The 25,280-nt window shown below is 38.6% G+C and overlaps 1 protein-coding gene and 1 non-coding gene across 2 annotated transcripts in view; one reads left to right on the top strand and one right to left on the bottom strand.

Annotated features, from left to right (window-relative positions):
• Positions 1 to 25,280, bottom strand: part of LOC140155514 (band 3 anion transport protein-like) — a 93,326-nt gene that overhangs the window by 10,231 nt on the left and 57,815 nt on the right. Inside the window, 15 exon segments of the mRNA XM_072178385.1 lie at positions 266 to 414; positions 1,881 to 2,096; positions 3,248 to 3,473; positions 4,833 to 4,891; positions 4,894 to 5,097; positions 5,100 to 5,370; positions 6,053 to 6,221; positions 10,397 to 10,459; positions 10,608 to 10,694; positions 12,217 to 12,352; positions 18,054 to 18,234; positions 18,919 to 19,169; positions 20,341 to 20,522; positions 22,335 to 22,567; positions 23,760 to 24,076. Of these exon segments, the coding sequence (XP_072034486.1) occupies positions 266 to 414; positions 1,881 to 2,096; positions 3,248 to 3,473; positions 4,833 to 4,891; positions 4,894 to 5,097; positions 5,100 to 5,370; positions 6,053 to 6,221; positions 10,397 to 10,459; positions 10,608 to 10,694; positions 12,217 to 12,352; positions 18,054 to 18,234; positions 18,919 to 19,169; positions 20,341 to 20,522; positions 22,335 to 22,567; positions 23,760 to 24,076 (2,744 nt within the window).
• On the top strand, positions 9,956 to 10,029 carry Trnat-ugu (transfer RNA threonine (anticodon UGU)). Its single transcript has one exon. It is a non-coding gene; the product is annotated as a tRNA-Thr (tRNA).

The raw sequence follows: 25,280 nt of genomic DNA on the forward strand, positions 1-25,280 counted from the left end.
TTTTTTATTTCTTTGCTGTGCTCTAAATCGTAACTTACACCCTCTGAGTATCAGCTGGAATTTCACATACAACTAACAGAATTAACTATAAGGTACAACTAGGATTGAAATGGCAATGAAATCTTCCAGAGGGTAGGTGTGGATTTTAAATGGAATAAACCATCTTTCACTTTATGATGGGACCAAACAATAGCTGGATCAAAAAAAAAAGTTGGAATCTTTTCAACAATGTATTATTCCATCAAATGATATTTATTTAACCTACTATAAAGAGTGTCTCTTCGAAGACCAAGATCGGACCAGTGACTCCAATGATGGTGATTGGCTGACCGGAGAACAGCGCAAATATGATGCCGCACACGGCAGAACCGAGTATCATTTCTGACACGCCCATGTAATTATTAGTCCCTTCACCTGTGAGTAAAAAGATAGGACAAATGTAATAAATGATGTTAATATTTTGGTAGCTAAAAGAAATCTATAGATGAAGAGCTTGTTTCCAAACCATGTTAAGTACACAACCACATGTTTCTCATTTACTTGTGTGATACAATCACAATTACTTTGACAAGTTTGACATTAGCAACAATGAGCTGTACCATCAACAAGCCATTATTTACCACAACAATGCTGCTTAACAATAGGCAGACTATTGTTCTCATTAGGGAAACAAGGGCCTCACACAGTATTGTTATACTGAGCATCCATCCACTGTTTGCTTTGTAATGGTGCATCCAACTGAAATTACTATACCTATAGCATCACAACCCATTGCAAGATCGCACAGGTAAATTAGAAACATGTGTTTGTGGCTGAATGATCAAGAATCGATACACATTACAGTAAATGTTCACTTGGTGAGGATTTTAAACTGCACTCAAACACATGGGGTTTTCCATTAGTAACAAGCCATGAATCAACTTTTGTGACAAGCATAGGCCTACTTTGTGACTTTTGAAAAGGGCAGTTTTGCCTTCAATTTAGGCTCATTCAGCCCTGAAGTCATGGAAATCTCTCATTTTCACACAGCACTTAGTAAACAGTCATATAATTATTTCAAAGTTAGTTTTATTGGTACAAAACGAAACCTTAAAATGTTATGACGACATGTTCAGAGGGGGACTTATTTCTTTTGATGTGTTTATGAAGTTTTGACGGTATATGTAAAATATCGTCACACTGTAATCCAATGGCACATAGGTGCAGAACAGGATGTTTTTATTTCATCACCAAATTAGTTTTTAAGGGGTGGGGTATGAACATTTGGACAGTATTTATTGTGGGACATTAGAGCACATCAGACATATTGCATTCTGAATACGAAGAATGTCCTTCTGATATCAAATAATTTTGATTTTTGCAATTCGCAATGTAATACACATTTTATGGCAAATCATTAAAAATTGATATTTTTGATATTTAACAGTATTCGAAGTAAACTTTATAAATCTGATGATTTATACTTAAAGTGTATGTAGGTGGGATGAAAAGCCGACGATCAATTGAAAATTTTGACCTTTCGTATTGAAAGATATGAATTTTTTCCCCCAAAACACCAAAATCCATATCTTCACAATATGAAAGGTCAAAATTTTCAATTGATCGTCGGCTTTTCCTCCCAGCTACATACACGTTAAGAATATATCATTAGATTTAAAAACTTTACTTCCAGGACTGTCAAATTTTAATAATTTGTCATAAAATTTGTATTATAATGTGAATTTCAAAAATGAAAATTATTTGATATCAGAAAGACATTCTTCGTATTCAGAATGCAATTCGATATGTCTGATGTGCTCTCATGTCCCACAAAAATACTGTCGAAACGCTTCAAAACGCTCATTCCAGATCCCTTAAATGCCCTATCTATTACTACTTACTTAACACACCACCAAATGTGATAACTGGTGCCATAGAAGCAAAGAAAAGGAAGAAAATCGCTGCCACACACTGCATATTGAGTGCATCCCTGAAGTCACTGATAAAGTGTGGATATCGGCGCTTCACGTCATTGATGAGGCCACCAAACGGCTTCCCGGTACGAACTAATGGGTCGATAAATTGAGCCTTCTTGGCTTTCTTGTACATTGAAACAGCTAAAACAAATTAAGAAATAGATCAATAAAAAAATGGTGTTAAACAAGGATCTTTTATAAAATGGATTGGCAATCAAGCAACTCTTTTAACTCAACAGGCACCTTCTTTTTACATCACCCCTGATTTGTTAAATACAAGATAAAAATCATCTGAGTAACCAATTGATCAAAAAAGATTAAAAAAACAATGTATGTGAAAAAAAAATAAAAACTGACTTTGGAGCTTTAAAAGGTCAATACATTCTTTGCTTTGAAAACTATGCCTACATCAAGAAAAGATATGTGACACTTCCCACAATGCATTTCTTTCATTAGTGCAAAATGGGTCGATTGTGACAAGATGCACCGTAATAAACAGAGCACATCCAGATCTTACAAAATATGTTTATATCTTGAATATCGCTTTAATATGTTTAGCTAGTCTATTCACAACATGAAAACGCTCATTTTGCCAATACTAGATTACTACTCGCCTGTTTGGAATGTTTACAAGAAATGTAATATTGATAAATTGGAACAAAATACAGCATCGTGCTACTAGGTCAATTCTCTGTCAACGTAGGGGGGATCAATCATATGAGGACAGACTCGGAACTCTAAATCTCACAACTTTGAAAACTAGAAGGACTTATTTGTCTGTTTAATTCGCTTGTTCATGTCTTACTAATGCCAATCCCTTTCTTTTTTCCAGGTGGTGTGTTAATACGAGACATGAAGTCTCGTATTAACACTGCCTTTTCAATTTCCCAGTGTTATGGTCTTCAATTCCATCCGATATCAGAGACTCATATCTCACCTGTAACAAGTCTACTTTTAAATCTCAACTCAAATCTCACTATATGGAGCATGATGATTAATTTGTATTGATGCCTTTTTGTATTCTTTTCCAATATGATTTGTATGTGTGTGGTCTGCTGAGTTGGGAGCGCTGCGCCTTGTGGTGACAGTGCTCTTTTGTGCTTTCAGTGTTCCCCCGCAGCTCAGTAGACCCAATTTGTTGTTTTGTCTCAATTTTGTTGTTAATTGCCAGATGAATAAAATTTAGAAAAATAAAATAAAACAAAGGGAACCTGTACAAAGTAACAGAAGTGTCATTTGATGAAATGAGGTGATGCATCATGTTGCAAAGGATTCTGGGATGGGTAACCTACCTCCATCAGCTTCGTCGGTGAGTAATGCCTTTTCCTCCTCCTCTTTCAATCCTATCTCACGCTTAAATCTCTCCTTCAACTTCTGGTTCTGTACTCGTAAGATGGGCAGGAGCAGTTCTTTGTCCCAGTTCCCGGCCGGTAACACCACGGTGTCTTCCACAAACTCGTTCATCGCTCGTAGAATATCGTCCATGCTGTCCGCCTTGTATGCTATCTCATGAAAATGCTGCGCAGAGGAAAGAAAACTATTATCAATACACTCCCCAAACCCCATAGCCAATCGGAAGAGACATTAAAAAAGTATGCATCATAGCGTATTGAATACATCTAACTGCACTCTGTGTACTATGCGCAGTGTTTTCGCATGTACATGCATCATCTTAGAGCAATGTCATGTGCTAACCTGCTTGACTCAGGGAGCATTTCATCAACATCGACAATGCATCGATATAGTCCTAACCCAACATAACACATATATCCTATGGAAGGCTTATGATGCTTACCTATGATATGCAAATGTAACTTTTAGTGAAATGCCCAAAAGGACGTTCTATGAAATCTCGGGGGAGGACTGAAATGTAGCCAAAATATGCCAATTCATTATGATTAAAAATGCCATTTTTTGTGTGAAACTTATTTTTTTGCACTTTGCCAATTTGAACTGTTTCACTATTTCTTACTTTTACATGTCTAAGCTTCCGTGCATTTACCTACACAAGATTCCTATTGCAGTCACCTGCAGAGGTACACTGTTGCCAAGATGCCCAGGCTGGTACTCACAGAGTACCAATGCTGCTACTGCACAGGACCCACCAGCAAAAGTACTGCACTGCTACTCCGCTGGTACCTTGGGAATGGTGTAACTGTGCAGGTGGCCTGATAGGAATCTGATATATATTTGTGAGTTGTTACTTTCGTCGGCCGGGATAATACGATCTGCGTGGGTTCGAGCCTTGGGCTTGCCTTTGGTGAGAATTCATTAACCTATCCCAAAATGTTCCTATAAGGTCGGGAATCCTGCAATTATGTTCAGTTACTGCGAGGTTAGTGTATCAGAGATATTTTCTCTGAAAGTGTGAAGCAGCTCTGCTTCGAAGCAGTATAGAATATAATTGTAGAATTCCTTCTCGCCCCCATACACTACGTAGCACATGCAGATATATGTAGTGTATGAATGGTGTCTAGTGGTTCGGAAAGTCACGTAAAGCTGGTGGTCCTGTGTACAGGAAGAGTCAAATCCTGTGCACGTTAAGTGTCAGAGCTATTCGAAAAGAGAAGGGGGACCATCCCCGGTTCTGATATCTGTATAATCACCTCCTCTAAGTTCCAGAGGACTTTCAGTTTAGCTCAAATGAGCTGCTATAGGAAGTACTAGAAAAGAAAGGAAAGGAAAGGAAAGGAAAGGAAAGGAAAGGAAAGGAAAGGAAAGGAGAGGAGAGGAGAGGAAAGGAAAGGAAAGGAAAGGAAAGGAAAGGAAAGGAAAGGAAAGGAAAGGAAAGGAAAGGAAAGGAAAGGATTGAAATGTGAAAAGCGTGAAAATAAATGAAGTACAAAAATTTTAGATTTTACAGCAGCGTGTTCTTACCTCATTACTCATGAGAGTTGAGAAGCATCTGCCCGCTTCGTGGTAGTCTACGTTCTCCCTCCTGGTCCTAGCAATATAAATAAGAACCTAACCGGTATAGGCACCTCGGTCAGCCCATTCAATATCGTGCCTTCGGCAAGTCGCACAAAGCACAGCGCTGGTTTTTCCAGCGTGGTCAACTCTCCCACCAACACCGTTGTCGCTTCGGCATCTTTGGGTATCTTACGCATGATACCGTCCAGTTTCTGTTTCGCCATTTTCAGACCTGCGACGCCCTTCTGAATTTCCGGTTCCGGCACGTGTGCCTATGCTTCTCTAAATTGGCAGGTATATTCAACTTGTCCTTGTCTGCTAGCATTCCCGAGAATGAGGAACTCTTAGTGGGAGAAGGAAGCGCTTCCTTGTGTGCAGTTGGAGTTACCGGCGAGTGTGGTTTTACCATGTCTATGCCGCTTTTCCTCGCCCGATTCTGCGGGTCAATGTCACTTGCTGTATCGGGATCCTCTGCGATTGCAGTCATGGTGATTCGCACGTCATCCTGTAATGAGAGCGACTGCTACATATTAATATTACCCCCATGAGAACTACCTGCCGATTGGCCACAATGAATATTGTGTCCAATGTTGAACCAATCAAGGAGGGTATTAATAAGATCATCTGCAAATGCAAGTTTGACCATAAATAGTTTAAAGCCTAGTCATAATTGGCAATTGAAATGAGCATTTCAAGTTATCAACCAATCAAAAATGATGTTAAATGACCAGTAGTGTCCAGGGGTTAATCAAGAATAAACATGACACTGGGCTGTTGCAGTTGAAATCCATACACCCCCTATAAAAGACAATACTTTATCACACAATGGTTGTTGATTTCAAAAGGAGCCACCCCTTTACCCACATTTGAAATTCACACTCCCTGTATGGAAGATTAAGGTCATGGCTTCCACAGGGAGTGCATGGATTTCAACTGGAACAGCCCAATAAAGGAGGTCAATAATTGTGAGATAACTTGAAACGTCGCGGTTTTCGACGCAAGGCGTCGATTGGGATGCCTCGCTGAACTATTAACGACTGGTTTTTAGCCAATGATTGGTTTTTAATCAAGCGCTCACCGAGCGCAGAATAAAGTATAAGCTTATTCGTTAAAGGAAGCTACTCTCAGCAGCCGGCGGGCAGTTTATAAAAACACATGCTTTGATGCCTATTCAAAATAATTTTTACCTGGTGTGGATGATGTGCTGCACTCAATTTGTTGGCATTGTTGCTATGGTTACTCGCAGGCTCTCCTTCCGGTATAGGGCTATACATGCCATTGGGGACATCAACAAATGAATGTCGTCGTTTGACATGGTTGTCAGTTGGAGTCTGCAGACCTTTAAAGAATCCATGCCTGAAAACAAAATTTGCAACAATAAAATATCAATGCTTTGATATAAATAAATAAGTAAATAAATTTCGGTGTTTTATATAGCGCCTTTTCCCAGATCTCAGAGGGATCAAAGCGCTGTAATTTCGCTACCATGGTGAATCATCACAATCAGATCGCATCAACTAAACACCTCAAAAGAAATAAGTCCCCCTCTGAACATGTCGTCATAACATCGTAAGGTTTCGTTTTGTACCAACAAAACTAACTTTGAAATAATTCTATGACTGTTTACTAAGTGCTGTGTGAAAATGAGAGATTTCCATGACTTCAGGGCTGAATGAGCCTAAATTGAAGACAAAAAGTGCCCTTTCCAAAAGTCACAAAGTAGGCTTATGCTTGTTAACTGCAAGGCGTATTGGGACAAGGAATGGAACTGACCATCTTACAACTCACTGTGCTGAACTCTGCACCAAGGGGATTTGCATGGCTGAATGATCAAGAATCGATACACATTACAGTAAATGTTCACTTGGTGAGGATTTTAAACTGCACTCAAACACATGGGGTTTTCCATTAGTAACAAGCCATGAATCAACTTTTGTGACAAGCATAGGCCTACTTTGTGACTTTTGAAAAGGGCAGTTTTTGCCTTCAATTTAGGCTCATTCAGCCCTGAAGTCATGGAAATCTCTCATTTTCACACAGCACTTAGTAAACAGTCATATAATTATTTCAAAGTTAGTTTTGTTGGAACAAAATGAAACCTTACGATGTTATGACGACATGTTCAGAGGGGGACTTATTTCTTTTGAGGTGTTTAGTACTAGGTTGGTATTCAGCACACGAAAGCTCCAAACGGGCTATTACATTGAAATTCACACTACCCCTGTGGAAGATTTTGGAAATATCTTCCACAGGGGGAGTATTTTTTTCAAATGTAATTGGTCATGGTTAATCATTTTGAAACCCCTACTCCCTCTGTATTATGGCTTCACCTATATCTTCTACAACTGGAGTGAGTATTTCAAATTGAAGTTACCCAATTGTCTATTCTATTTGAAACTTATACTCCCTCTGTGGAAGACTTTAGTTAAATCTTCCACAGGGTGTGTGTGGATTTTAAATGGAATAGCCCAATTTCATGTCAGGAATTCCAAGTTTCTCAATCACTTCTCGAGTTCTCTAAAAACTTGTCTTTTCAACATATACTCACCATTTCTTTGCATATATGTGACGTGTCATGTCAAAAGGAGACACTTTTGGGCAGGATCGTAAATCGAGAAATAGCCAAAAATCTGCCCGGGTGATTTTTTTCACAATTTGGGTTTGTTGCTAATTTGTGATGTTATTAATGTTAAAAATATTGTCTAATAGTTTCAGATCGGAATATAACTGGCATCTTGTATTTTTTGAGACATTTTCAAGGTAATTCCTACTCTCAACATTGTCAATAATATTTTTAAAGGCCGATATCTCAATTTCAACTTTTATATTACCATAACTTACGAACTCATTATCTTCGCTTAGGAATGTCCGATTTCATTGGGGGAAATGGCGTTATGGAGCAAAATATATCTTTATTTAAGATATGTAAAATTTATAACCTGCCAAAAAGTGTCTGATTTTGACATGACATGTCACATATTATGTGTAGTTTATGTTGTAGTTTAAGATTCTGTTCAGTGCATTAATTGGGGTCTTTTGATGGAATGCGCTTTATAAGCATGCCATTCATTCATTCATTCATTCAATCATTCATTCATTTATTAATTCATTCATTCCCATTCCACAGACTACAGTAGGCTGCAAGAAATAGAGAACCAGAGGGCGCCATACCAATTACTTAATAGTCCGCGGGCTAGCCATAAGCTATAACTTATAAGTTCCAAGTTTTGAGATATTTTCTCAAAATATCACGAGTTATCTTAAGAACCACTGAACCAATACTAGACTTGTTTGTCCTCATTTTAATGCTTTCTTCATACCGATTCCAAATATGGTCATGACGATTTTCAATTCTAAAATTTTGAATTAAAAAAAATTGAAACTTGTCGTCTGCAGTCGACACCTGCATGGAGAGAATCAAGGCAGCTAGTTGGAGGGGATCTTGACCTAGTGGTGTTTGCACTCAAATACCAAAATAAATAAAGCTGACACACAAGAGGAATGGTATGTGTTCTATAATGGAGATCCCAAGGTTTGCTTTAAGGGGTGTCATTCCCATCCCATGTGCATGATTTTCCTTGAGAGGGGAAAAATGGCCAAACGTTTTATTTTCATATGTTATTTTGATTATTATTATTAACTCAAGGACCATTAAGACTTGTGGAAATATAAATACAGTTATTGGTGTGTTTTGGGTCAAGCTGGCAGATAAAAGTACAAGGTCGACCCACAAAACCGTATCAATATTATCAATACCGGATAGACCACCTAAATTATCGGAAATCAGTTTCTGCCAGGTCTACTGTAAAGGTTGAGTGTTGCCGTTTAGCAGGCCCGTAACCAGGGGGCTGGTGGCAGACGCCCCCCCCCCATCCCAAAATGCCCATTTGCAAGTGTAGCGAGCAAAAAAATTAAAAAATTTGTATGCCTTTTTGGTCAAAAAAGGTCCTTTTGGGAAAAAAGTCCATGTTTTCAAAATCCGCCCCCATGTCCACAATTGGTCCAAATTTTGACAATGCGTTCACTTCTTCATAATCAGCCCCCCCCAAATAAATCCCTGGTTACGGGCCTGCCGTCTAGTTACCAAGATTTTTGGCCACACCACACCTCCCCAAATTTGCAAAAGTATACAAAAAGTTCCAAAATTTAAGAATTTGCGAGCGTATCGAGCAAAAAAATCAGGTTTTTCACGTTTTTTGGTCGAAAAAGGTCCAAATTTGGGGGGAAAAGTCAACTTTTCACAAAATCGCTGCCCCCCTGGAAAAAAGTCCACTTTTTCAAAATCAGCATGCCCCCCCCCCAAAAAAATCCTGCGTACGGGCCTGAAAGGTGTTCACACTATATCTGTTCTACAATATCATGCACATGTTTATTTATTTGTTTGGAATCAAATATAGGCTTGGTCTATTAGTATTCCCTGGATTGTTTTCATTCTCAACACACAACTGGGCACATACATGTGGCACCCACAGCACATTGAAAGTGGGGGGGCAGGTTGTTCAGTTCCCCCGAATGGAGTCTGATTAGGAGCAAATTTTGATGTTTTTAATGTTTTCCCCCGAACTCCCCGAATGACCAACAAAAGTGGGGGGGCATGGCCCCCCTGCCCCCCCCCCCCACTTTGCGCATGCCACTGGCACATGCACCGACTAGCCGACTGAACCATGCCATACACAGGCCACGAATGCCGTGCCGAACAGCAGGGGAAACAGGCAGCCACTACTGTCATGTGTGTACACATCAAGCGTGGGCGCTGAATCCTGGAAACCTCTGGCTGCATAATGTTTATGTACAAAATATTTCTTGCAGATGAATTTGTTTCACAAAAATATCAAATTCGTATTTCGTTCTGATACACCAGAAAATTATAACACAGTGGCCCATGGAGCTTGCAGTGTTAATACACATAATCATGCATAACTTGTAAACTCAAAAATCTGAAATTTTGGGAATCAACTTTTTTTATGTATATTACCAGAAAAATGTCATAAAAAGAGGATGTTAGAATCATGAAATATTCCTTTTAATATCAAGTAAGTTACAGTAAGTGACCACTTATAGGTTTGAATTGCAACCAGCCTAATCACAAAGCTCCCGTGGCCAAGTGGTTAAGGCACAGGTCTTGTAAACCTGAGGTCCTGGGCTCAATTCCCGTGCGGGATCACTTTTTCTACTTGTCTCCTTTTTATATAATTCCTGTCGATCATGCCACTGTTTTTCCAAGTTACAATAAGCTGAACAAACATGCAATAAGTCGTATGCAGACTCCAAGTATTAGACGTATAATATTGTATGTAACATATGTTTGATGACGAAAAATCGATACTATGTTACATATAATATCTAGCAGAAATATATTATCGATTTTACGTCATCAAACATTCGTTAGAACTTACTGGAAATAGAATGGTAATAGATTAAATAACGTAGATATGTTACATACAATATTTTTATGTATTTATAAAAAGACTGCATACTGCTTTATGGCATACACACAGGCCTCAGCGCACTTTTTTTTAAATTGATTTTACCTCATTCTGTGGTTTCCTTCAGACACTGATCGTCCAAGAGGTGAATGTTTCAAACTTAATTTTCTTAATAAAGAAATATAAGAAAACAAAATAGGTACTAGCTACATTCATTAAAGCATTTTTTTACAATAATTTTTAGTTGGGTAAAGTAGGGATGTGCAAAACCAAAGCTGGGAGGTTTTCCACTGTGCCTCAGCATACTTAAATTTACCTCATGTTTGCTTCTGATCCTGATCTTCCAAGTGAGCTCAAACTTATTTGAGACATATTTCGTAAAAGACTTTTCTCATTCACATGCCTGTTATTAAGAAAAAGAACATATGAATGTTAAGTTCTTATTGTTTGCTACATGTACCGTATTCATTCCAATAAGCGCCCAGGGCGCTTAACAAAGTCATTTTGGGTGGGCGCTTATTTTTTACCTGGTTTTTAGTCATCAATCACCGTCTGAAAGTATTTAGTTACTCACAGTTAGTGCGCCCTCACAATATTATGTGTCTTAATTTAATATTATATTGACAAAATGTTTTTGAGGGCGCACTAACTGTAAATAAATGGCGGCCGCCGCGCCAGCAAAAAATACAAATTTGAGACAGAATTAGCTAAAAGTTGGCCTTTTAAAGGCATTTGCAGGTGGTTATTGTGAAGTATTTTTAATATCCATACATCTGCCCACTATGAAATAGCGTCATAATTTAATTTTGGGTGCTTTCGATGGTCAATTTCCCTCATGCATGCATGTAAAATCACTCGACAGGTAAGCTTACTGTAAGTATTTTGACAACATTGGATGGGCGGTTAATAATTTCATATTATGTTTGTTGCAAAGTCGCTGGGTGGGCGCTTATTGGGGCATGGGCGCTTATTGGAACGAATACGGTAATCATTTTTCGGACACTCTGTATAACAGAATGCGTTAATACAGTCAAACTACTTTGCAGAGGAATAGTGCAGGACCCAATGTAGATCACATTGAAATGTTATTAATAACAGGAAAGTTATTCGGAAAATCATCAAAATTCAGTTTTTTGCACCTTTATTTGTAACACTGATGTGGTAACATAGCCTGTATAGTGCATAAGCCCAAAGCTGTGTATTAAAAACAAAATAGGATATCTTGCATGAATATATAAATTCTTATTAGCTACTATTTGAATGGGGCTTTATCTTTGTTTATACAGCTATATTCCTCATTTTTTGCCAATTTTTTCATTTAGAAAATACCTTTAATACTGACAACTTTAATGACTTATCATTCACTTTTCTAAAATTAATCATACACAGTTCTTTTACACTTTCGCTGCGATCATTGAATTAGGGGTTCATTCATAGGATTGAGGGCATGATCGCTGTTTATGCCCGAGGCGAGACCCGTTCATACATACCCAACATTCTTAGCAATTCAATACAGATGAAAATAATAAGGGTTTACAAGTTTAAATAACATTTCCATACCATTTTCCATCATAAATTGGAAGAAAATGAGTAGGCCTACTTGCAGGAAGCAGCTCGGCTCATGATGTCAACGGCCGGGAGTCAACGCGTGATACGCGTCATCTTTTGCGCTCCGCGTGAGATGGGCGCGGTGACATGCGCGTGTACGCAACACTAGCAAATCGTGGATCGTGTTAATTGGGTCCAACGCTGCGTGGCGCAGCTTGTTTATGCCCTGCGTACTGGTCATAAACGGTATTTATGACCAGCAAAAAAGGGCGCAAATCCAATCAGAAACGTCGTTATATCGTGAGTATGTATGAAAAGGCTTTTAAGGGGGGAGTGTACCATTTCATGTTTTTTTCTCTTCTTTCCAGGTTTCTTACTTGTGTTTAATCAGCAAAGCTCTGAGAACTTCTCCCCTGTGTTCCTCTGAGACCTGGTCAGATATTATCAAATTATCTGTGACACGGTGGAATATTTCATTCAGCTCCCACTCCTCTAAATCTAACAGTACTGAACCTGTAATGAAAGAAAAAAATGGCATAATTTAGTTTAAATATCTGCAATAAATATACTCTGCAATTCTGGAATGCTGTATTATCATTTGTTACATGCAGTGGGCAGGCGCCTTATGGTATTTAAATAAAGGCACTTAATTTAATGCTCTCATGACTAGATGGGTGCTGACATTACAGCTTGTAGTCAGGAAGTCTGTTAAAGTGACCTTTGGCACAGCATGTGGTCTTCCTGTGTATTTCAATTTGAATCTTGGCATGCTTGTCCAGATTTTCTTGCAAATTTGTCATTTTTCCGCAAATTTGTAGTGTTATTGTAAGAGTTCCCATCAATAACTTTTTTCTCCATCGTTAAAACTTCCAAAATTTAGTTCATGAAAACATACGAAAAAAGCAGAATTTCCCAATGTGTAATGAATTAGCCTTATACATTTTTAGGAATTTAGATGATATTTGTCTGAAATGTTCCTATCTCGTAGCATTGGTATGGTGGCGCCCATGGGTCACATGGGCATTAAATTATAAAGTGCCTTTTATCAAATACTCTAAGATGAGTGGTGGGTGAGATGGCTGAGTAGTCGAAGGCGCTGCGCTATCGGCCAGGAGAATATGATCTGCAAGGGTTTGAACCTTGGGAGTTTTTTCAGGTTAGAATTTCTTCCTTTCCAAAAATGTTCCTATAAGGTTGGAAATCCTGCAATTATGTTCAGTTTAAATTTCTTTTCACCCCCATAAACTGTTTAGCATATGCAGGTATAGGCAGAGTATGTGTGACATTTTTTGGTTTTGGAAGTCACATGAAGCCGGTGGTCTCCGGTAAAGAAAGAGTCATCGGTATTCAAAAAGAGAAACAGGACCAATCCCGGTTCCGATATCTGCACTTCAACCTAGGTTCTGGGATTGTACATAGTTTCAATGTTTTACTATGCAAATAAAGCCTCAACATTGAGTTAAACCATGGCAAGGTTTGTGTACTCGGCACTTACCGTGCAATTTGGCAGAATGTAAACAACAACACAATTTGAATCGATGTTTGCCATGCACATATTTGGTAAACTATTTGCAAAAATCATTGCAAAAATATTGTCTTCAATTTTCCTCAAATAAACAAATATAAAGAGATTTATCAAGCGCAACTTATGTCCACCGATTTCATGCAGCCACAATGTAATAACACAAATACATACACTATATATGTGACACGATCTGGTTCATGGGGGCCAAAGGAGGCATTTTTGACAATTGAGTTACTATAGTTCTAACCTCATACAAACATTAGGCTATCATATACTGAAAACACCAAAGGTCTAGCATACTTGGTTCTAAAGTTATGAAGTTTTGTGATGTCTATTTTCTTGTGTATTTTATTTGTTTGTTTTTTTACTCCATATTTTTGCCTGTATCTCAATTTCAAATTTGTTGCCTTTGGCCCCCATGGACCAGATCGTGTCACATATAATACGGGACAGCAATATAATATGGGAAAGAGGTCTGATTTTATAAGAAAACCGGAGTACCTGGGAGACAAAACTTGCAAGGACAGTCATGGATTGGGAACCATGCTCACTTACAGCGCAGCAGGAAATCGAACCTGGACTACAAGAGGCATAAGACGAGTACTACAACCACTACATTGTACACCAACCTGTCCTCTTGCTGTCATTGTCCGAGACTTGTACTTAGCTCTCTCCACGCGGGTGTCGACTGCAGATGACTAGTTTCAAATTTTCTTTAGAAATGCAAAAATTTCTGAATTGTACATTTTCATGACCATATTTGGAATCAGCATGTAAAATGCATTAAAATGAGTACAAACAAGCCTAGTATTAGTTCATTTAAAAGATAGCTCTTGATATTTTGAGAAAATATCTCGAAACAGAGAACTTTTTATGTTGAAGCCTATGGCTAGCACACAGAGCATTAAAATCTTGGGTTTTTTTTCTCTCTTTGGGCCATTATTTGGAACTAGGGAAGTATCTGTTCAAGAGGAGTCCAACTTGGAAAAAGCAGTTACTCCCAATTCAGTTACATTTTGAGTTGATGGAAATTGAACTGTAAAGCGAAGAACAGTTCAAGACAAAAACTAAACAAACTAAAAGAACACTCAATCCCTTATCCAATAACTGGTCTTGAACCTACCGTTATTGCGTAATCACTTTTAACGATATGTAATCTCAATTTCCGAGTAAACTTGATATGTATGCTCTTAAGAAGGTCATAAGGCCATAAAAAAGATTGTTACTTGTACTCCACCGACTGACCCTAATTTGGAAAATCTGGAAAAAAGCTGCTTTTGTTTTGTTATACTGTACAAATGAATACCAACCCTAATTTTGAAAATTCCAGAAACAGGTCTTTTTTTCTTTCAACATTTTTGACATCCTGAAAAGTTTTTTTTACAGTTTCTACACACTTCTTAACTCTTTTAAAAACATAAACGAAGTGGTATACAGTAGAGAAATATCCCAATTCACAACTATTTCGGCTATTTATTAAGTTAATTAAAGGCATACAGTCATGTTTTGGCTATGACCTTAAAAAATATTTAAATAAAAATCCCAACCGACCAATTTTGAAAAAGTTGTGGAGGACAAGCAAACTATCTTTTTTGGGGGGGCCTAAGTGTTGTGTTATTAGGCCAAAAAAATTTTTGGTTGCCCTTCCAAAACAAAAATTTGGAGGGTCGGTAGGTCGATTTTTTTTTTTTTTTTTTTTTCATGGGCTCTTCCTTCATTTTTCCTCCATTTTGAAAAGGCAAGCATTGACAAATGCTTGATCATTTAAGGGGGTACTACACCCCTGTGGTAAATTTGTGACTATTTTTGCATTTTTCTCAAAAATTAATAACACACTGGTAAAAAAAGTTATGTATATTATTGGGGCAAGGAATCCAATTACTACACTGAAATTTCAGTGACTCAAGACAAGCGGTTCAGTAAATATGATAGGAAATGAGGTACGTCCTAGCGGTACCGCATTTTCTATCATAAGTATCAAACCGCTTCTCTTGGGTCACTGAAATTTCAGTGTAGTAATTGGATTCCTTGCCCCTATAATATACATAACTTTTGTTACCAGCGTGTTATTAGTTTTTGAGAAAAATGCAAAAATAGTCACAAATGAGGGGTGTAGACTGTGTAGTACCCGCTTATTTAATGGTAAAAAATTGTGCGATTTTGGTGTGAATTTAAATGGAAATGCTGCCTGTTTTTAATCAAATATGCATTTAATAAATAAAATGAGTGAATAACAGGTATAAAATGTCCTTGATACTGTCCAAATTTAAGGTTTCTTCAAAAAAAAGTGATTGAAAAAAAACAAAAAAAAACCGACCCAAGATTTCTAATTTTTTGGGTCGGTCGCTGAGGGCAACAAACCATTTTTTTTTTGGCCTTACTATGCACTTCTTCCACAGAGGGAGTATGTGTTTCAAATAGAATAGACAATTGGGTAACTTCCATTTGAAATACTCACTCCAGTTGTGGAAGATATATGTTAAGCCATAATACAAGGTGAGTATGTGTTTCAAAATGATTAACCCTGACTAATTACATGTGAAAAACATACTCCCCCTGTAGAAGATATTTTCAAAATCTTCCACAGAGGCAGTGTGGATTTCAACTGGAATAGCCCAATGCACTCTTTAAAAACTTTCACAACCAAGATTAAGTAATAATGGGCTCTTACATTTACAATCCACACTCCCTGTGAAAAATTCCACTGCCATCTCAATTCCAGTTGCACCTAATGGTCAATCCAGTTGCAATTGTTTTTCTAGTTTTATGTTAAATTCCAACTGAAAATTGTTTGGAATTTATCAAATCAAGATGCATTTTGAAGAATAAAACCTCAAATTAGACAATTTTTTTTATAATTCAAATCCACACCTTTTTAAGGCTGAAAATGGTTGGACCTGAAATAATTTTCAAGATCTTGGGGGGGGGGGGGGGTGGATTTTAAATAGAACAGCCTAGTGCTGTTATTTTTATTCAAGGTGTCAAACCAAGAAAGTGTTTGAATGAGTCATTAAACCATTGTTGTGAAGATAACAAATCTAAAAATAAGTTACTGACCTGGTGGAGCTATGAGTAAGGTCATTGTACTTGCTGTCAGTGTTGCCAAAACTTTTCAGCACCAAGGCGCGGCACATTGGCTCGCCAGGCCGGGCTAAAGGAGTCTCAAGTAGCCCAATTTTTAAGCTTCCAAAAAAAGCCCCCAATACTGGATATTTGGGCGGATTTACTCGAATTTAGAACCCAAAACACCCAATTGGGCGGAGAAGCGCTTGACTTCAAAACTTCCGGTACTTAATGGGAAGTTACGAACCGATCAATAAGTGGTCACAATGAAACCATTTGTAATTGCATTTGGGAGCTTTCGAGACTCAAAACCTTTATAAATCGGCTACATTGAAAGGAAAATACATCACAAACTGCTTCCGCGACAAAGTAGCCGAATTTTAGGCAAGTAGCGGCACGTTTTTTTGAGTAGCGGCAAGTGATCGCCAAGTAGCCCAATTGTGCGTCTAAAGTTGGCATCATTGCTTGCTGTACAGAAAACCTTTTATCTCATGGCCACTACTGTCTTTCTTACACTACCCCTGATTGGTTAATTATATGATATAACCATCTGAGTAACCAATCAAAATTGAGCTTTTATATCTCTGAGTAAATTTTAAGCTTAATGCCCTTCAGCCCTACTGACTATCTTCTTACCATATCTCTGATTGGCTCAATACATGGTATAGCCCTCTTTGTGGCCAATCAAAATAGTTCTTAGATAATTTGGCTGGTATTGCCCATGGAAGTTTTGCATAGAATCAGAATTTGGTTTTAGACTTGTTATCATATGGAGCAGAGTACATAGTTTAATATGCCTTTTGTTTGAAGCAAATTGGACATACCATTACCCCCCCCCCCCATACACACACCCCCACACACCCCACACACACACACTTTTTAGATTCTTGAGAGTCCTGGCGAAAAAAAATGGGTCAACAATTCAGTGAAATTGAAACACACATTATTAAAATTTAGAAAAATACCCACTGGGTAATGTTTATACCCCTTCAGATGAAAAATTCATAATTGAAAGGGTAAAAAATGGAATGTACCTGTTCAGCAAAATGCTTAAGGGGTACTACACCCCTGGCCAATTTTGTCCCTATTTTTGCATTTTCTCAAAAATTGTAAGCGCATTAGTGACAAGTAAGATATGTATATTATAGGGGCAAGGACTACAACTACTGCACTGAAAATTCAGCAACTCAAGGCAAGTAGTTATTGATTTATTGATCAAATGTTGGTTTTCCCTCATTTTTGTCTGTGCTGAAATAAAATTGCCAGTGCAGTAGTTGTAGTCCTTGCCCCTATAATGTACATATCTTACTTGTCACCAATGCGCTTATAATATTTGAAAAATGCAAAAATAAACAAAATTGAAGCATGGGTGTAGTACTTCTTAAGAAATCCCTGATGTGCACAGGAAAGGGGGGAAATCCCCAAAAGTGTATGCACTGTACATAGGAAGTGTTATGTGACGACTCGCCGTTGGGCAGGAAAAACCTTCTAAGTACTTGTGGCCCCTGAACATGTTTCAAACAAAACTGCCAACAATTTACATAGGAGGTTTTGCTTTAAACATGTTCAGGGGGGGGCAATGACATATAGGAGGTTTTTCCTTTTCCTCCAATGACTTATCCTTACCATGCTCTAGAAGTTTCCTGAGTTCAACCAGACTATGGAATGTAAGCGATGCTATGTGTGGTTTCCCCCACCTGTTTGACCCCTCCTCAACGTCCTCCTCATACTTGATCCAACGAGCTTTCTCCTTCCACTGCAACTCGTGTCCTTCCTCCTTGAACAACTCGTCCAATTCGACAAACACCTGATGAACAATGAGAGAATGGTTTTGACATAATTGTGACAATGGGCTAATTTGGCTTATTGGGCTATTCCATGTAAAATCCACACTACTCCTGTGGAAGATTTTGGAAATATCTTCCACAGGGGGAGTATGAATTTCAAATGGAATGACCACATTGGCAGCTCTATTTGAAGCTTATCTTCCCTCAGATGAAGATTTAGGTTGAATCTTTCTCTGAGGGTGTATGAGATTCAAACGGAGCTGCTTAATGTGTTCATTCCATTTGAAATTCATACTCCCCCTGTGGAAGATATTTCCAAGCTACTTACTAAATGTAAGACATCATGGTTGTTTTTAAGATTTTTAGTTAATTTTACCACTTCTTAAGTACCCTGTGTCATAAACAATGTCGATTAATGTTGTAATCCAAATTTATGTTGACATCGGCAACTGATTCTGATGTCGACAACATAATTGCACTGGTCATCTAACAGCATTTCTGATTGGTTGATAACTTGAAATTCTCATTTCAGTTGCCAATTATGACTGGGCTTTAAACTATTTATCATCAAACTTGCATTTGCAGATGATCTTATTAATACCCTCCTTGATTGGTTCAAAATTGGACACAATATTCATTTTGGCCAATCGGCAGCTCGTTCTCATGGGGTTAAAGTATCTCGCCTATTTTGATTGGGTACATACCTCATGGGGTCTGTGATCGTACTGCTTCTTGAACTGTACTGATTTCTTCTTCTTTGTTTTTCCTTTCTTGCCCTTCTTCTCTTCTCTTCCTTTCTCTTCCTCTTGTCTTATCAGCTCCAACCCTGCTTCCAACTCTGATGCCCACGAGGCAGCCGATGAATGCCGGGACCGCGCTACGTGGATCATGGAATCCACACGCCCTCTCTTTGGTTTGTGCTTGTGTCTTTTATGGACCACTCCGAGACGATGCTCTGTGATAGCAAGTAAAAATGATAAATTATGATAAATCGGTCTCTCACTCACAAATATCAAACATGGCGGATAAACATGGTGGCTGCTCATATACAGCAGAGTGCAACGGCCGTGTGTAGTATTCAAGACTGGAGGATTCAGTCTAGTGCTCCATCTGCAATAGCTGCCAGGTGTCATATGTGTAGAGTATAGAATGCAGAAATTGACAAATGTATATAGGGCAGCTTTGGCAGATAGAGCTTTCTAGCACAAATCATTTCAAGGCATATTCAGTGATCCCAGTGTAAGTGTAAAAAAATATTAAAATTGTCTAAAAGTGAAGAATTGTCATTGGGTATTTTGCATGGCGGCTGCTGCTGTTTACTGTGAGATAGACGGCATGTAGAAACTCAAATGAAATTCAGCGCTTACAAGCTAAACCACAGCCACTGACTAAGAACTACAGTCATGTGTAAGCCCCTAATTGGGCTATTCCATTTACAATCCACACCACCCCTGTGGAAGATTTTGGAAATATCTTCCACATGGGGAGTATGAATTTCAAATGGAATTAGCACATTAGGCAGCACCATTTGAATTTCATACACCCTCTGAGAAAGATTCAACCTGAATATTCCACAGAGGGAGGGCGAGTTTCAAATGGAGCTGTTAATGTGTTAATTCCATTTGAAATTCAAACTCCCCCTGTGGCAGATATTTCCAAAATCATCCACAGGGGTAGTGTGGATTTCAACTGGAATAGCCCATTGCAGGTAGAACTTTCTTGCACGAACCACTTCGAGGCCCATTCAGTGATCCCAGTGTATGTGTAAAAAAATCAAAATTGTTTATTTTTGAAATGAAAAATTTGGCAAAAAAAAAAAAAGGTCATGTGTAACCCCCTAATTCTTTTATTGGAGTGAGATTCTGGTAATATCTTCCACAGAGGGAGTATGAATTTCAAATGGAATTAACATATTAGCAGCTCCATTTGAAACTCACTCTCCCTCAGGGGAATAATCAGGTTGAATCTTTCTTAGAGGGTGTATGAACTTTAAATGGAGCTGCCTAATGTGTTCATTCCATTTGAAATTCATACTCCCCCTGTGGCAGATATTTGCAAAATCATCCACACTCCACATGGGTAGTGTGGATTTTTAATGGAATATATAACCCATTTTAGACAATTACCTGTTATCTCCTCCAAGTCGACCATGTTTAACGTGGCTGCTTCTTCCGGTTCTGTCGGTATCTGTGGTCCAGCAAGCTCCTCAAGCGCAACACGGCTGCCAATTCTCTGCCTTGTCATCAGATCATGACGGTCTTTGTGGTGATGGTGGTGGTGGTGGTGATGATGATGTTTATGATGGCTCCTGTCATGAAAACAATAGTTATAGATCCTGTTCTCGACAATTTGATTAACAAAATTTGCCGGACCGCACTTGTTTTTCGATAATTGATTGCGGAGTAGATGCGATTGGGCAATATCAGAAATTCTCTACCCAAAAAAATCTTGAATTCCAGACATGCACAAAAATGCAATGTCCAAAAAGTCATATAAACCATGACAGGGCTGTGACACTCGTATTCAATCCCTGTATAAAAGTCACTTTACGGCAGTGTGATTGACACATCGGCAGTTTGTGTGATGGTTGGTAGGGAGTTTGGTACCGAGTTTGGTACCGTAGTAATTGATTGACAGTTTTGGTAGTTTGGTACCCTAAATTGTTCCAAGATGGCGCACATCGACTGCCAATTATTCGGACCCTTTCCAGCAAAAATACAGCTTATTTAGCCAGTCTCGTCATGGGGTCATCGCAGAGAATATTTTCCTAGCATATTGAGCTAACTTCTCAGCTACTTGTTTTTTCACAATATGATAGTAATGAAAAAAAAACCAAATGTTCGTCAGTTTTCGCAATTTAACTTCTTTTTTTTAACGATGACGTAAACATGCATCATCTCTTCCACAGGTGATACACTCCTACACAGCTATGCCATCACATGCATGATTGTGCATTGGCTGTGTGACTGACTTCATTTGCGCAAACGAGTGGCTTATCCTATAGTATATTAGTACTCAAGAATCCTTGACCATGATGTATTTCCTCATTGTTTATTGTATTGCTGTTTGTAATTGTGTTTACCCTTGTCCGAGATCGGTGTGGATCTCAGTTGATCTTGGGGTTATATGCTTTTCTTCTTTTGGTTAAGGGGTCAGTCACCCACCTTTGCACACTGTTTTTTGTGGGACCTGAGAGCACATCACCGCCCTTAATAAGGATGATTGGATAAAAATTATCCACCTCATCATTTACTGAACTATTCCATTTAAAATCCACACTACCGCTGTGGAAGATCTAGCTAAAGTCTGCCACAGAGGGAGTATCAATTTTGAATAGAATAGACAACTGGGTAACTTCCATTTGAAATACTCAATCCAGTTGTGGAAGATATAGGTAAAGCCATAATACAGGGGGAGTATGAGTTTCAAAATGATAAACTCTGAACAATTATATTTGAAAAACATACTCCCCTTGTGGAAGATATTTCTAAAATCTTCCACAGGGGTAGTGCACAGTGTCATCGCCCGATATCTTCATGGCAGAAATCGCCATGGTAGATTGAATCCACAGCCATGCATGGCCATTATGTATCGACCTGTTTAATAGTTTTGAGTCGCATAATAGGCCGAAGGACATCTGACTAAGGCTACTGACAATAGCCCCGATTAGCTCGGTGACTGACCTCGCTGTGTGTCAGTCGAGCATGGTAGCCATAGGTCATATTCTTTTAGACTACCTTCACGATTGGCCTATACACTGCGCTATATAATTCGGCACATATAAATCAGAATTATTTGCGGAATTATTGTCAGTTTTTGACTCAAGACGCAAGCTACTGTCTCAAGACGCAAGCTAACGACTATCATATCTGTTCAAAATATATATTCATGTGCAAGGAACCACATCTGGTTTCTTTATACGAAATCATTTACGGGAGATATTCATCATTTTCTACACCAGTATCCAAAGATTTTCTTCTCATATCAAACTTGTGCATAGCAAATTCCCGTGTATCGATCCCGGGTATTTATTTTAGTATCTCTGCTGACAAAGTAATTATTAGCCAGGCGATGTCGGTGTGTAGTGTGGATTTCAACTGGAATAGCCCAATATACCTACCTGCTATGATGATGATGATGATGACCGTGTTCTTTCTTCTGTTCCTTCTGTTCATCCTGCTGACCGTGTTCCTTCTGCTGTTCTTCCTGGTGACTGTGTTTCTTCTGTTGTTCACCCTGTGAGGCCGACTCCTCTACAGACACTCTCATTGGTAGATGAGGAGTATCAGATATAGATTCTCTGAGTGGAGTGGTGCTGTCCCCTTCCTCATCATCGTCGCCACCTATAGTGAACTATAGAAAATATGGTATGGATTATAAGATTTTGGAGAAAGAATTTGCAGTTGGCTGACTGGTCTTATAGACCACTCGACATGTGACGTCAATGCCCGGCAGTATGTGCGCAAATTGTGGCAATTTCCACTGTTCTTTGTCCTGCAGTGTGCGTACGCATCGTAGTTTGCTCAGGACATGTGCATTTTAAATCGCCCACCACATTTCATGTAGTACAAGAAAGCCATTGAACAGTGTAGCGATTCGCTCAAGCATATCGATAGGCCAGTCCCTCACCTTGTCAAGTAGTCTATGCATATCAGTTTGTAAATTGATATTGGATATATATTTGCATAAAAAGTTACCCTTTTAAGAGTCTTGTTCGCAGTGACGTTGTTTGCCACACCATCACAGCATCTTCATTCAGCGTAGTGTTTACAATCCTCCGATACGACCTGCCTGCCAATTACAATGATTTCCTGACACTTGACCACCCAACGGATGGTTATCTGACCGGCAGATTGTTATCACTATGCTGAATTAAGATGCTGTGATGGTGTCACAAGCTAACCAAGACACTGAAAAGGAAATTTATTAAACGAATCATAGATATATATGATCATTATCACTCACCGCATATTCCAGAATAGGTTTGAACTATAAACCGTCTTATTCAGCATTATATCTCAGCTTACTTTGGTCAAAAACCCTAGTCTGTATGCACAAAACAAGTTTGACCAGGTCTAACTTTAGACCTGGTCTAACTATGGAGATAAGTTCTACGGAGAAGGAACTTTTTGGTATTTACATACCTTATTCTATAATATTGTAGCCCCTAATAAGAGCAAATATTATCCCTCCCTACGTCTAACCTCCATAGTTAGACCAGGTCTAAAGTTAGACCTAGTCTAACTTATGTTGTGCATATGGGCCTACATGTAAGTGCTATTAAGTTGTTTTTTAAAGGCTACTCGGATGCGGGATTTTTTTTATTACTGCTTTTTTGGCCCACTTTTTTGGCCTTATTATTATTCAAACCCTTGCATGAAGTATAAAACCTGTGCAACGTTGTACGCCACAAATTAAATATGCATTTGCTTAAAACTAGCAGTGCCCAAAAATCTTAAGAATTTTGCAGCCATACGCCCACTTAAATGGCAAACTGATAACAAATCATTATTTAACATACAAAAATAAAACAATAGTATCTCACCATGGCAACCTTCTTTGTTTCTTCCTTCCCATCAGTAGTGGCCTCTTTGTTTTCACCACTGGGAGTCGTCACAGATATCTTTGGTATAGGGGATATTAACGCTAGTGGTAAATCAGTAGGTCTAGCAGGTCCTGCAGATGGAGGATTAGCTAGTGTGACCCTCCTCTTCTTTGACGATGCGGTAGTACTTGATTGCTGTACTGATGATGGGTCCAAAGGTCCCGGTGTCGATAATTGTTGTTTGAGAGACGCTTTGGAACCCCTTCTTGGTAACATTCCCAGAGGATGATGGACATGAAGTGCTTCATTTCGATGACCTAGAAGGAGATATAGGTATTGATATAAACAGCAAAATTCCAATAGGGTTGCCAACCGTACAAATGACCATACAGGGATGTGCCACAAACAAGGTGGGTAATTACTAATTTTTTCAATCTTTTTCCTAAAAAATAGCCCAATTTGTTGTCAATTTTTCAAAATTTGCTGAACATTTTGGCAAGTTGCATATATAAACGTTGGCTGCAAAATTGGCACTTGGTATAATCATGGGTCCAAATTTCTTGACAAATTGGTATATTGATGGGTCCACTTTCAATTTCTCAGCGGCACATCCCTACCCAAACCAAACTTGAGTACCCCGGGTTGTAACTCCTAACCATGAACCTCGCCCTATCCCTTCATCTTAACCCTAACCTAATCCTATAGACGAATCCAATGAGCCAAGTCATGGTCAGGATTTGGTCGGCCATATTTGGGTACCCGCATGCACCAAACAGGTGTTGTGAGTACCCAATTGGGTGGATTAAACCCGCTTAAAATTTGATGTTAGATTCTTTTGTGTTGTAAACTGTCATCATTCTTTTGTCTATGTGTTACACGGGTGATAGAATGCAGTTTATAATACCCTTCAAGGCCGCATCATCCCACATTTTACATGGGATAGTTGGGTACCCGTCACACGGCTAATGGCTGCCATTGAGGAGCAGGAATGCGTGAAATTGGATTCGTCTATACATAACCTTTGTTACTGAGCAGACATTTTATAATGCAAAGAATGAGCACTAATTATTGAATTATTGGGAGATTCCATTTGAAATCCACACTCCCTCTGTCAAAGATTTTTGATATATCTTCCAAAGGGGGAGTATGAAATTCAAATAGAATTAACACATTAACCAACTCTATTTGACACTCACCCTCCCTCTGCGGAAGATTCGGGTTGAATCTTTCTCAGAATGTGCATGAAATTAAAATGGAGCTGCCTAATGTGTTCATTCCATTTGAAATTCATACACCCCCTGGGGAAGGTATTTCCAAAATCTTCCACTGGGGAGTGTGGATTTTAAATTGTATAGCCAATTTAAAGGCCTATTCAGTGATTTGCTCATTCAGAAAATCATTTTTTTTGCATATTTGTTAGTAGCATAGTTGTTCTGTCATATCTTGCTAATATGGTTAAGGTAGCTGCCTCGGATACAACACCCTTGCAGAAAAATAGCTCCTGTGTCTGATCAATCAGGT

This window comes from Amphiura filiformis, chromosome 6 (assembly GCF_039555335.1).
Source record: "Amphiura filiformis chromosome 6, Afil_fr2py, whole genome shotgun sequence".
NCBI classification, from domain to species: Eukaryota; Metazoa; Echinodermata; class Ophiuroidea; order Amphilepidida; family Amphiuridae; genus Amphiura; species Amphiura filiformis.